Genomic DNA, 12,952 nt, shown 5'->3' with positions numbered 1-12,952 from the left:
GGGCCCCCATTTACCACATCATCAGTAGACCAGTAGGTTAAAATGAAAAAGCGGTCTGTACAATAATGGTGTTACATTTCACACTAAAGCGAAGTCTCCAGACCTTTCTTCACCATGCGGGCAGCCACAGTGAACTGTGTGGAGTCGTTGGCAGCTCCGTGGCCTCGGCTCCTCCAGGCTTCTTCCTGTGCAACGATCCGCTGTTTCCTCTCCTGGATGGACATGTGTGTCTCCAGGCTCTGGGAGTCCATCTCAGCCTCAGCTATCCTCTAAGAAAAGAGAGGCAGCATCAAAGATACTGAACACCCCTTTGGACCTGACAGATGGAATAATTCACTTATGGACTCTTCTGAAGACAGCTTTACTCTCATACCACAACAGTAATTTGTGATTTTTTTCTGGGCAACATAAAAGCTTCTTTTAAAATATGAGGACAAATGACACTAAAATTTAAAATACACGAAAGAGAGGAGAAGATGATCAGGTGGTGTTGTGGTCCTAAAGGAAAAGGTCAGCCAGTGGAGAGTATTCATTTGTTGTCATTGTCTATAAACTTCCTTGCTGATATTTAACTCTTGAACAATGCTGCAGGAAAAACTGAGGGGGATCACAGAGGATGTCTAACCGGAAATGGAAATCGCAGAAGTGAAAATATTCCTGAAAATGTGAAAGCAAGCAAAACTTAAAAACAGTTCAAATCCACTCCTCTTGAGCTTCTATAAAGTGTGTGTGGCAATTAATTGATGTTTGTGACGGGAAACTAGCTGAAAGCAAACATCAAAAGACTGTATATATTTCATATGGTCTAAACAACAATTCTATAGCACTGAGATCCAAAACAGGCTTAAAAAGATCTTTTTACGCCTTTTAATGTAAACTCCTGGAAGCTGAAACTGTTTTGTGGCATCTTCTCTTGTATACAAGCATGAACACAAGTATACAGCACAGCACTAAAAGAGATCAATGAGAACTGGTCAATGTTTTTGATCTGTTTTTGTTTATTTTAATCTAAAACAAGTCCCCTTCGTCATAAGTTATATAAGAGAATTTTGTACTGTCGAACTAAAAGAAAAGAAAAAAACCACACAACAAGGTCTAACGTCACATCATTTTAGAGGTGAAGACATGTTAATCCACCAAGTGAATATTTATTACATCCCTCTTCAAAGCGCTGATATATTGTATTGTAATTGTCAGTTTTCGTCCGTTCGTTCATATGTCCACCAAATATCTTTGCAACCGTTACAGATAGAAAGATGAAACAAAAAGCACATTAGTCGGGCGGCAAAGGGGATGAAGATGAGATGATGACCTTGAGAAAACTAAGTGAAGGTCAAATTTCAACTTTTGTACACTCAGGAACCAGTTAAGATAGAAAGACGAGGGAGAAAGCCAGTGTAAGACCATAGATCAAAGCTATTGTTTTGATCTACCTATGCACCAGCTTTGATCTATGGTCAAAGCTAGTGCATAACTTTGACCTACCCTGGAGCTTTGACCCTGACCTACCCTTAAAGTAGGTCAGGGTCAGCCGCTGGATGTTGCAGTCTCTGACTGCCTTGTTTAGTATGTGACTGTGGTATAATTTACTTTATGTGTGTGTTTGTGAATGTGTGTATGTGTGTCACTGCCACTATAGAGGAGAGTTTGGCCATTGGTGAGAACACTGCATACAGTATGAACATACAGTATGGGTCACCTTCCATCTCAAGGGGTGTCTCTCATCCACCTGCATAGCTTGGGGGAATCTGGTGGCCTTCAAACCACAGGGATGGATGAGAAAGGTAAGAAAGGATGAGGATGGAGTGATGAGGATGAAAGGGTGGTAGAAAATATCCATGCTTTGCACAAACAGCAGAAGCTGCAGGAGCTGCCATGCTTTGCCGTCAGGGTGGCTACACTGCAGAGCACATGTGAAGTTTTCATGGGACAGGAACCAGTTGACCACATCGGTATGAATGGAGAAAATACAATGAGGTTTGTGAAGTGTCTTATTACGAGAGCGCAGTGAAGCAGGTGACGACCAGAGTGTGTGTGTGTGGGGGGGGTGCATGCAGCAGCAGCCAATGCAACAACCTACCTGGAAGTCTGACTCGTCAGGTGAAGCAATTGGGAAGGGTGGATCAGGAGAGAAGGTAGAGGCAAACACCAAGTCCTACGCACGCACGCACGCACACACACACACACACACACACACACACACACACACACACACACACACACACACACTGCCCATTATCCACCCCTACATATTTATATCATAGATATGGTGTCAGGATCTGATGGAGGGTTAAAGCATGAGAGCTGAAAATATTAGGAGTGGAATATTTCTCTCAAAAATTACACGGTAATCAATAACTTAATCAAGAACTAGAGTACAGATTCATTTTACCTCAAGAAAGTAGTGCATTCCTGGAATGTGCTTCGACAAAAATTTGTGCATCCCAACATGACGTTTATGCATCCCAAAAGTAACAAGGCAGTCAGAGACTGCAACATCCCATGACTTACCCTGACCTAATTTCAGTGTAGGTCAAGGTACCCTGAAAGTAGTACCTGACTAGTGCAGAGTACTGCATATGGAGAAGGCCAGTGTAAGACCATAGATCAAAGCCAGTGCATAGGTAGATCAAAGCATTAGCTTTGATTTAGGGTCTTACACTGGCCTTCTCCCTTGTCTTTCTATCCTATCTGGTTCCTGAGTGTAAAAAAGTTGAAATTTGATTGTGACCTACTGTGCTTTTTGTTTCTTTTTATTTTTTATTTTATATACTGATTATAATGCCGGTAGGGAAATTAGTGGCACACTCTAGTTAGTTCAAATCATGCATATACTGTATATGTGTGTACGGGCCCTGAACACACAAACACACACATGGGGCCTGTACGCATGTAGAGGAGGTAGAGTGGAAGGCAGCTCCTTTGTGGTGCGTCCCAAATGAGCAACTTGTAAGGGGGACGGCGCCTTGCTGAAGGGCGCCTCGGCAGTGCTTCAGAGGGGAGCTGACACCTCCCACTGTCAGATCTTTCATCTTTCTATCTGCAATGATTGCAAAGATATTTAGTGGACAGACGGACGGACGGATGAACACAGGAACACTGATAATCACATACATCACCGTTTTGAAGCGGGATGTAATAAGAGAATATACAGTAGAAGCTTATGCAAAGATTGAGTTTTGCCAATAGTGCAATATAAAAAACTAAACTTAGTTTTAATGTTTTTATTAATAACATAACTGTTTAAGTAAAAAGAAAAAAAGAGTAAAATTATACATTAGTTTTATCAAAATGTTAAAGCCTGGTAGTCACTTAAAAACTTTTTTTAGAAATAAAGATGTAATAAAGTTTTTTTTCTCTGTTGCTTTTCACTCAATGGTTTTCTTTGTCTTTAATTAATTTAAAGTGCACTTTATTCTCCTGTGGACACTGCACAAAGCTGACAGAGCCTTCTCCACACACATTTCAATAATATCAGTCAGTAATATCTATTTATTTTTCTTCATTAACTTTCGACTGTTTTTTATGCAAGAAAGGACTCATCATCACTTGCTTTTTTCTCCCAACTTTTGAATCTTTTTTGGAGGCATGGTGATAATCAATTAATCAATCAATCAACCTTTATTTGTCAGGCGCTCAATCACATCAGCAGACATTTCAAAGCGCTTTAACAGACAGACGAGCCCAACAGGACACTATTGCTGTGGAGAGTCTAGCTAACTCCTTGCTCTCTCACTGCAGCGCGTAAAATGAGCAGACATCCTGTTGCGGTTTGCCAGACGGCATTTGGTAGATTTTAATAAGGCAGAATAATGCAAGTGAGTCTCATGAAGAGAAATTTGCGCGAGATCCAAACACAATGGCAATTTGCAGGTTCAAAATTTAAGTGGCAAAATAGAAAAAATTGTGAATATTTTTGTTGAATGGAAGTGCTTCCAGGGACGATCGTGCGTCCCTGTCAAAAAATGTCAAAGACACAACGCAAACGAGAGCACTGAGAATCGATTGTGTTTCTTGACCTTTATAGAACTGACGTATAATTAGGAAAAATAAACCTGAACTAGCAGAAGATGTCACCTTTGTTCGTAAATCCCGCTTCAAATGATGAATTATAATTGTCAGGGTTCGTCCGTTCGTTCGGGCAGCAAAGGGGATGAAAATGAGATGATGACCTCGAAAAAACTATGTCAAGGTTACATTTCAACTTTTGTACAATCAGGAACCAGATGAGACAGAAAGAGGGAGAAATCCAGTGTGAGTAAGACCATAGATTATAGTTAGTGCTAATGCAGTATCTGTCTGCCTTGTTACATCCCGCTTCAAAGCAGTGATGTATTGCGATTGTCAGTGGTCGTCAGTTCATCTGTCCATCCGTTTGTCCGCCAAAATTCTTTGCAACCATTGCAGATAGAAATATGACACAAAAAGCACATTACCTGGGTGGCAAAGGGACTATAATGTTTGCAGATGACATTGTGATCTGTAGTGAGAGCAGGGAACAGGTGGGGGAGAAGCTAGAGAGGTGGAGGTTTGTCCTGGAAAGGAGAGGAATGAAGGTTAGCTGCAGTAAGACAGAGTACATGTGTGTGAAAGAGAGGGACCCAAGTGGAACAGTGAGGTTACAGGGAGAAGAGATCAAGAAGGTGGAGGATTTTAAGTAGTTAGGGTCAACAGTCCAGAGCAATGGAGAGTGTGGAAAAGAGGTGAAGAAGCGTGTCCAGGCAGGATGGAACGGGTGGAGGAAAGTGTCAGGTGTGATGTGTCATAAAAGAGTTTCAGCTGAAATGAAAGGAAAGGTGTACAAAACTGTGGTGAGACCAGCGATGTTGTTTGGTCTAGAGACAGTGTCACTGAGGAAAAGACAGGAGACAGAGCTGGAGGTAGCAGAGATGAAGATGCTGAGGTTCTCTGAGAGTGACCAGGATGGATAGGATCAGGAATGAGTACATCAGAGGGACAGCACATGTTAGAGGTTTTGGAGATAAAGTCAGAGAGGCCAGACTGAGATGGTTTGGACATGTCCAGAGGAGATACAGTGAATATATTGGTAGAAGGATGCTGAGTTTTGAACTGCCAGGCAGGAGGCCTAGAGGAAGACCAAAGAGGAGGTTTATGGAAGTAGTGAAAGAGGACATGAAGGTAGTTGGTGTGAGAGAAGAAGATGTAGAAGACAAGGTTAGATGGAGGCAATTGATTCGCTGTGGCGACCCCTGAAGAGAAAAGCCGAAAGGAAAGAAGAAGACTCTTGCCAATCGAGCAAAGGGGATGAAAGTGAGATTATGACCTTGAGAAATCTAGGTCAAGGTCAAATTTCAACTTTTGTACACTCAGGAACCGGATGAGATACAAAGAGGGAGAATGCTAGTGTGAGACCATAGCTAGTGCTTTATTATGACAGTAGATCAGAGCACTAGCTTTGATCTTTGACCTATGCAAGTAGTTCAAGGTAAAATTTTGAATTCAGGGGTGTCGCGAGATGTTGCAGTCTCTGACTGCCTTGTTTGTTATGTTAAAGCTGGAATCCTAACAAAAACAATACCATCTCAGTCTGGCCTCTCTGACTTAATCTCCAAAACCTCTAACATGTGCTGTCCCTCTGATGTACTCATTCCTGATCCTATCCATCCTGGTCACTCCCAGAGAGAACCTCAGCATCTTCATCTCTGCTACCTCCAGCTCTGTCTCCTGTCTTTTCCTCAGTGACACTGTCTCTAGACCAAACAACATCGCTGGTCTCACCACAGTTTTGTACACCTTTCCTTTCATTTTAGCTGAAACTCTCCTATCACACATCACACCTGACACTTTCCTCCACCCGTTCCATCCTGCCTGGACACGCTTCTTCACCTCTTTTCCACACTCTCAATTGCTCAGGACTGTTGACCCCAAGTACTTAAAATCCTCCACCTTCTTGATCTCTTCTCCCTGTAACCTCACTCTTCCACTTGGGTCCCTCTCATTCACACACATGTACTCTGTCTTACTGCGGCTAACCTTCATTCCTCTCCTTTCCAGTACCTCCACCTCTCTAGCTTCTCCTCCACCTGTTCCCTGCTCTCACTACAGATCACAATGTCATCTGCAAACATCATAGTCCATGGAGATTCCTGTCTAACCTCATCTGTCAGCCTGTCCATCACCATAGCAAACAAGAAGGGGCTCAGAGCTGATCCCTGATGCAGTCCCACCTCCACCTTGAACTCCTCTGTCACACCTACAGCACACCTCACCACTGTCGTACAGTCCTCATACATGTCCTGCACTGCTCTAACATACTTCTCTGCCACTCCAGACTTCCTCATACATTACCACAGTTCCTCTCTGGGCACCCTGTCATAAGCTTTCTCCAGATCTACAAAAACACAATGCAGCTCCATTTGGCCTTCTCTGTACTTCTCTATCAACATCATCAAAGCAAATACTGCATCTGTAGTACTCTTTTTTGGCATGAAACCATACTGCTGCTCACAAATGTTCCCTTTTGCCCTTAGTCTTGCTTCCACTACTCTTTCCCATAGCCTCATTGTATGGCTCATCAGCTTTATTCCTCTGTAGTTGCCACAATTCTGCACATCTCCCTTGTTCTTAAAAATGGGCACCAGCACACTTCTCCTCCATTCTTCAGGCATCTTCTCACTATCTAAGATCCTGTCAGAAACTCTACTGCCACTGTACTGACACTTCCAAACCTCTACAGGTATATCATCAGGACCGACTGCCTTTCCACTCTTCATCCTCTTTAATGCCCTCCTCACTTCATCCTGACTAATCTTTGCTACATCCTGGTCCACAACAGTCACCTCTTCTAGTCTTTGTTCTCTCCCATTTTCCATGTTCATCAACTATTCGAAGTACTCTTTCCATCTTCCCATCACACTACTGGCACCTGTCAATAGACTTCCGTCCCTATCCTTAATCACCCTAATCTGCTGCACATCCTTCCCATCTCTGTCTCTCTGTCTTGCTAACCTCTTTAGATCAGTCTCTCCCTCCTGACTGTCCAACTTAGCATACAAGTCATCATAAGCTTCTTGTTTGGCCTTTGCTACCTCTAACTTCACCTTACACTGTATCTCCCTGTACTCCTGTCTACTCTCTTCAGTCCTCTCAGTGTCCCACTTCTTCTTAGCTAACCTCTTTCTCTGTATACACTCCTGTACCTCCTCATTCCACCACCAAGTCTCCTTATCTACTGTACTTTCCTTCCAGATGACACACCAAGTACTCTCCTACCTGTCTCCCTGATCACATTAGCTGTATTTTTCCAGTCATCTGGAAGCACCTCCTGGCCACCCAGAGCCTGTCTTAACTCCTTCCTAAAAGTCATGCAACACTCTGCCCTTTTTAGCTTCCACCATGTTTTCTTCTGCTCTGCTTTTGTCCTCTTGTTCTTCCTCACCACCAGAGCCATCCTACACACCACCATCCTACGCTGTTTGGCTACACTCTCGCCTACCACTGCTTTGCAGTCACTGACATCCTTCAGGTTACACCGTCTACACAAGATGTAGTCTACCTGTGTGCTCCTACCTCCACTCTTATAGGTCACTCTATGTTCCTGCCTCTTCTGGAAGAGAGTATTCACTACAGCCATTCCCATCCTTTTTGCAAAGTCAACCACCATCTGTCCTTCTGCATTCCTCTCCTGGATACCAAACCTACCCATCACCTCCTCATCACCTCTGTTTCCTGCACCGACATGTCCATTGAAGTCTGCACCAATGACAACTCTCTCACTTCTAGGTATGCATCACTTCATCAAAATCCAACCAGAATTTTTCCTTCTCCTGCAGCTCACATCCTACCTGTGGAGCATACCCGCTAACAACATTGAACATCACACCTTCTATTTCTAGCTTCAGACTCACTCTATCCGACACTCTTTTTACCTCCAGGACATTCCTAACAAAGTCGTTCAAGATAACTCCTACTCCATTTCTCTTCCCATCTACACCATGATAAAACAGCTTGAACCCTGCTCCTAAACTTCTAGCCTTGCTATCTTTCCACCTGGTCTCCTGGACACACAGTACGTCTACCTTCCTCCTCTGCATCATGTCAACCAACTATCTACCTTTTCCTGTCATAGTTTCAACATTCAACATCCCTACTCTTAGTCCTACACTCTTGGCGCTCCTCTTCTCTCTTCGTGCAAACACACTTTCCTCCTCTCCTTCTTCGACCAGTGTTATTTAAATGTGAAACCCTGTATCCAGAGCAACCTCCCCACGAACATGAGCTCAGTGCAGCCCAAAGGCAGTAGAACCCCCCATGAAACAACAGCTCCACACAAGTACAACCCCATTGCTGTGATCCCAACTGGTTGAGTTTGAATGTAACTACAGTTCTGATCTTTGACCTGACTGAAGACCTACTGCTGCTCTCAAACAGCTTATGTTGAAACAAAGAACAAACACATCCACACCTCCGCATGTCAGACTGTAGGAATGCCTAGAGGCAGTAATAGTTCTGAAACCAAAGCTGGGATGAATTAGAGGAACACAACCCCACACACAGACCACCACATGTGCACACAGGTCACACCAGGGCGTATTTATCAAGCCTGTTAGGAGCTGCAGGTCATGTGAAGAACCTGGACGACTGAGCTAATCCAACATGAGCACACTTGATAAATACACCCTCAGAGTGTGACTGGTCCTTTAGCTTTATCCTTACCCATAGCTGGTCAGACACTGCAAAGTAATCAATCCTCGTGAGGCCTTCCTCATCCTACAGTTAAGCAGCCACAGTAGAGAAGGGACATTTCCTGAAGGTTTGGTCATCAATGAGGACCATATAATGAACTATCTCTTTGTAACCCGTTAACAATGAGTGATGGCAGAGAAAATCTTAAAATCTTAAACATTTTGACTTGCTGAGCAGCTCCATCCATTTTAATTCCCCTTTGAGGAGGTGTGTTGAGAAAAAATATCAAAGCTGCAGTATGATGGAACAAGAGACATGAATGCAACAGCATTCTTGTTTTAACCTTCTTGCTTTCCCATTTGTGAATTGGAGGATAAAAAACCGCAATCGCTCAACTTGATATAAAAAACCAGTTAAATCTAATTAATGAAATGGAAAACATCAAGAAAAGGCAGATTAAAACAGCCAATCAGCATCAAGAATCAATAGTAAAACTCTGACCTGAAACAAAGTCTGAATGTTTAAATTCAGAGCTAAGTCCCTGGAGGAAACCGAGGCCAACTGATATATCTAAACAGAGAGGTAGCGTCCCCGCCCCCCCCCCTTTTTTTTTTTCAGGAAAAGAAACCAAGCCGACATGCAGAGGGTGAAATAGGATTTATTGTTTAGAGGATGAAGTACATGCAAACAGAGACATGACAGAAGAATTATATTACATAAGAAAAAACAGAGAAGTGACAGGAAAACAGGTTTCAAACACAAAAAGCAACAAATTTAAAAATGTATAAATTAATTTAGTAGAATTAGATTTTAAAAGTTGACTTCGTGCACTGATTTAGATAATTTCTGATGTTCAATAGCAAAATTAAACTACAGGTTTATGGTTTAAATATTGAAATGACATAATTTGATCACATTTAAAAATATTTTTGCATCTATACAGATGATGCAGGGCAAAAATACAGTTTTAAAATTAATTTCAGGGCTTAAAAAATTTAAATTGAACTCCAATGGTAAATTATTTTCAGTGTACTAATAATGAAAGTAAAACTAATGAAAATTACATGAGTAATTAATATTCAAAATTTTCCAAACCCAATTTTTTAAACTTTCATTTTGATATTTGGACAAATATTTTGAATAAATACTTGGAAATAAAAAGCACTAATTGTCGTACAATTTGTGATATCATACATCATTTGCATACGAATGAAAGGCATTCCAAATAAATGACATTATTGTCCTTCATTTTGATATTGGTAGCAATACACTTTCATATCCATAGCAACACTGGAGCATGAAACTGTGTTTGACTTATCCAAATACAGCAGAGTGCATTCAGAGCTACATGCAGATTAACTGTCCAAGCACAAAAACAACAACTGCTAGAAACAGAGCAACAGGAAAGAGAAACAGGTGAAACAAACACAGACAGGACAATGAAGAACCTCTCTGTTTAGAGATACCAAAACTGGTCTCAACGTTCTGCTGCACAACTCAGACACACAGCTAATACTGGATGTCATGATGTCACACTGTACCTAAGACCACATTCAGCAAGTCTCCACCTCCACTATGTCAATGGTGAATTCAAGGTTTGTGGGTTTAAAGTGGAATGGTGGAGAGCAGATCTCTGAAGGGTTCCAAATTTTTTAGTAGAAAGTAGACACATTCACTCAGCAGTGAGTGTGAGGATCAGGCGGTTACCTTCGTCTTGAAACTCTGCTCCACCTCCTGGAGCTGAGCCTGCTGGTCGATCACGTGCACCTGGCCCCCCCCCTGCTTCTTATTGATCCTGTTCCTCCAGTCCTGCTCACCGCTTTTCTTCAACAAGGCCACTCTGATGGAGGAAGAGAAGGGAGCAATAACTGATGAGAGCTGCTCAAACACACAGCATGATTGAGTGACACCAAATGACATTTGTGGGGCCACCATTACTCCAAAACACAACAGTTTGAAAATGAAATTTTAAAAAACTCATTAAAAACAAATAAAATGTTCAATCAGCATAGGTCTCTCTTATTCTGTATATATCTTCTACTTCTTACAGTAGTTGTAGTGTATCTATCCATCCATCCATCTAAATAATCTGTCTATCTCTATGTATTCGTTCCACACATACATTTTCTAAAACATTTTCTCCCTTGGGACTTCTGCCTTGTATTATAAGAATTAAGCAGACAGAAATCAAAGTTCAAAGTTTCTTTTATTTATGCCTGTAGAGCGATTTGATTTGCAGTGGCAGAGGGACATGGCATCTTTTTATGCATCTCATGTATATAACACAACACAAACACAGAATGTCAAGGCAACAGTGTCGCATTTATGAATAATCAGAAGACCTGAGATAAAGTAAAAACTATTCTAATAGAAACAGCCGACATAAGATCATTAATATCATTAAGAATATAAAAAAAGGACTATAATAACATCAGGATAAAGTCATTGAGTGCAGTAAAGTACTGTATGGTATATAACTGGTGTCTATGTTACATCTGTGGTGGGAGACATCAACTCATCTGTTCTGCTGAAGTGTATCCCAGCTGGCTACCGGCGAGAGACGGGATACACCCTGGATGAGTTGCCAGTTTTGTCGGGCCACATACAGACATGAATACAAACATGGTCACATTCACACCTACTCACAATTTAGCTTGTCCAATTCAAGTTTCATGTTTTAAGTGGTGTGAGGACGCTGGAGAACAGTGTTGCCCACTGCAGCAGCATGCCGCCCAGTGATGGGAATATATTTTTAAAAATACACTTAGTTTCAGCCCATGTGGTCATCAGATATGGCGGTGCATGTAAGGACAGCCAGCACTGAGGGTCACTGGAGGGTCAGCATTTACAAAAACATCAGCTCTGCTTTTCTACTCCAACCTGTCAAAACACCAAAGGCAACAAAAAACAAGGCCGGCCCCACGCCACCCAGTCTACGGGAATATTACAGAGAAGGTGACTGATGCTCAGCAAACAGGTCCTGATCAGATAAAGAGACTAGTGACCACTAAAGTACAGTCAAAGATACAGATCCCTCAGAGACGTCTGCCGCTGTAGCTGAGGCAGGGGGAACATCGAAGACACACCTGTTTAAAAAAAATCACACCCAAACCTCCAGACAAGCATTAGCAGGAAGAAAGACAAAACCTTATAGTCATTATGATCTCTCCATCACAATGGTGTAATAGTACAGTATGTAGTAGCACTTTTATAAGTCAAGTATTATTATCAAAAAACAGAAGGGGGGGACGCTCCGGCCCACCGATTTGTGGGTGGTGGGTATGCGAGCCTGCCCTGGTTTGATGTGGGGGCCACGGTGGACATGGGCGTGCGGCCCAGATTTCGGGCTTAGCGGCTCACCCTGCATCGGGCTGGTTTTCTGTGGGTCTGGGGGGCCAGGGGGTGGGAGGGTTGTACTGGCAGTATGGATGCGGCAAGGGTTCCGGTAGGGCCGTTGGTTCGGTCTCCGTGTTGCGGTTTGCGGTGGGAGGTCGGCTGGATGCTCCAGGGGTTGGAGAACTGCCAGCTGGTGAAGCTGGCTTGGGGTCGAACTCTGTTGGTGGTCCGCCGTCTTCACTCGGCTCACGGACTGTTTGGCTGGGCCTACGCCCGGCCTCTGGTTTGGCTGATGGACCAATGGTGGCGCTGCATAGTACCTCAATGCGGCAGGGGTGGACCGGCTGCTGGCTGTCCGCCGGTGGTGGCGGTTCATGGGCGCGTGCTGTGGTGCTGGGGCACCGGGGGTTGGTTCGGAGTCAGTCGTAGGGGGGAACTTGACTGTTCGGCGGCTGCCACCCCTGAATGGTGCGATGGCTCTGGGCTGCTGGCTGGCCTCGGTGCTGATGGGCTGACCCTCTGTGGCCCCACAACCGGGCCTGGTAGAGCAGGCTATGCGTCGCCTTCCTTCCCCGCTGTGGTGCCGTGGTGGAGCATCTCCAGGTTGCTGTTGACCTGGGGTGGGTTGATGGCTTGGACTGGTTGATGGTGTTGCTGATCACTGGCCGCCTGTGGCTGTGATGGGGCCCTGGTGGTCGTGGCCGAGCCGGGTTGTGGGCTTGGACTGATTTTGGCCGGCTGTGATGCCGGTCCCCTTTAAGGCCCTGTCCATGCAGGCCGGACCCACACTAGATTGCCTCCTAATGTTCACCTCACATATCTAACACTGCACTATATATAGAAACTTATAGGCACATGTTGGGACACCATAATTAGGGATTTAAGAACGGGTGGGGGAGAGAACAGTGAGCTCTATTGTGGGGTGGATGGCGTGCTCTAGGGCACTGCATCATCCCCGTATACGACCCAC

At 43.7% G+C, this 12,952-nt stretch overlaps 1 protein-coding gene across 11 annotated transcripts in view; it reads right to left on the bottom strand.

Moving 5' to 3' along the window:
* Positions 1–12,952, bottom strand: part of svila (supervillin a) — a 102,302-nt gene that overhangs the window by 23,077 nt on the left and 66,273 nt on the right. For 9 of the 11 annotated variants that reach the window (XM_068343978.1, XM_068343977.1, XM_068343968.1 and 6 more), the window contains 4 exons: positions 10,354–10,486; positions 8,677–8,730; positions 2,081–2,155; positions 104–269 (listed from right to left, as the gene is read on the bottom strand). In XM_068343978.1, the coding sequence (XP_068200079.1) occupies positions 104–269; positions 2,081–2,155; positions 8,677–8,730; positions 10,354–10,486 (428 nt within the window). The remainder of the gene's footprint in view (positions 1–103; positions 270–2,080; positions 2,156–8,676; positions 8,731–10,353; positions 10,487–12,952) is intronic. The other 2 variants (XM_068343969.1, XM_068343974.1) reach the window with 2 other exon arrangements.

This window comes from Antennarius striatus, chromosome 20 (genome assembly GCF_040054535.1).
Source record: "Antennarius striatus isolate MH-2024 chromosome 20, ASM4005453v1, whole genome shotgun sequence".
Taxonomy (NCBI): domain Eukaryota; kingdom Metazoa; phylum Chordata; class Actinopteri; order Lophiiformes; family Antennariidae; genus Antennarius; species Antennarius striatus.
Note: the sequence above shows the minus strand (reverse complement) of the source record. Positions and strands in the feature narration are given on the sequence as shown.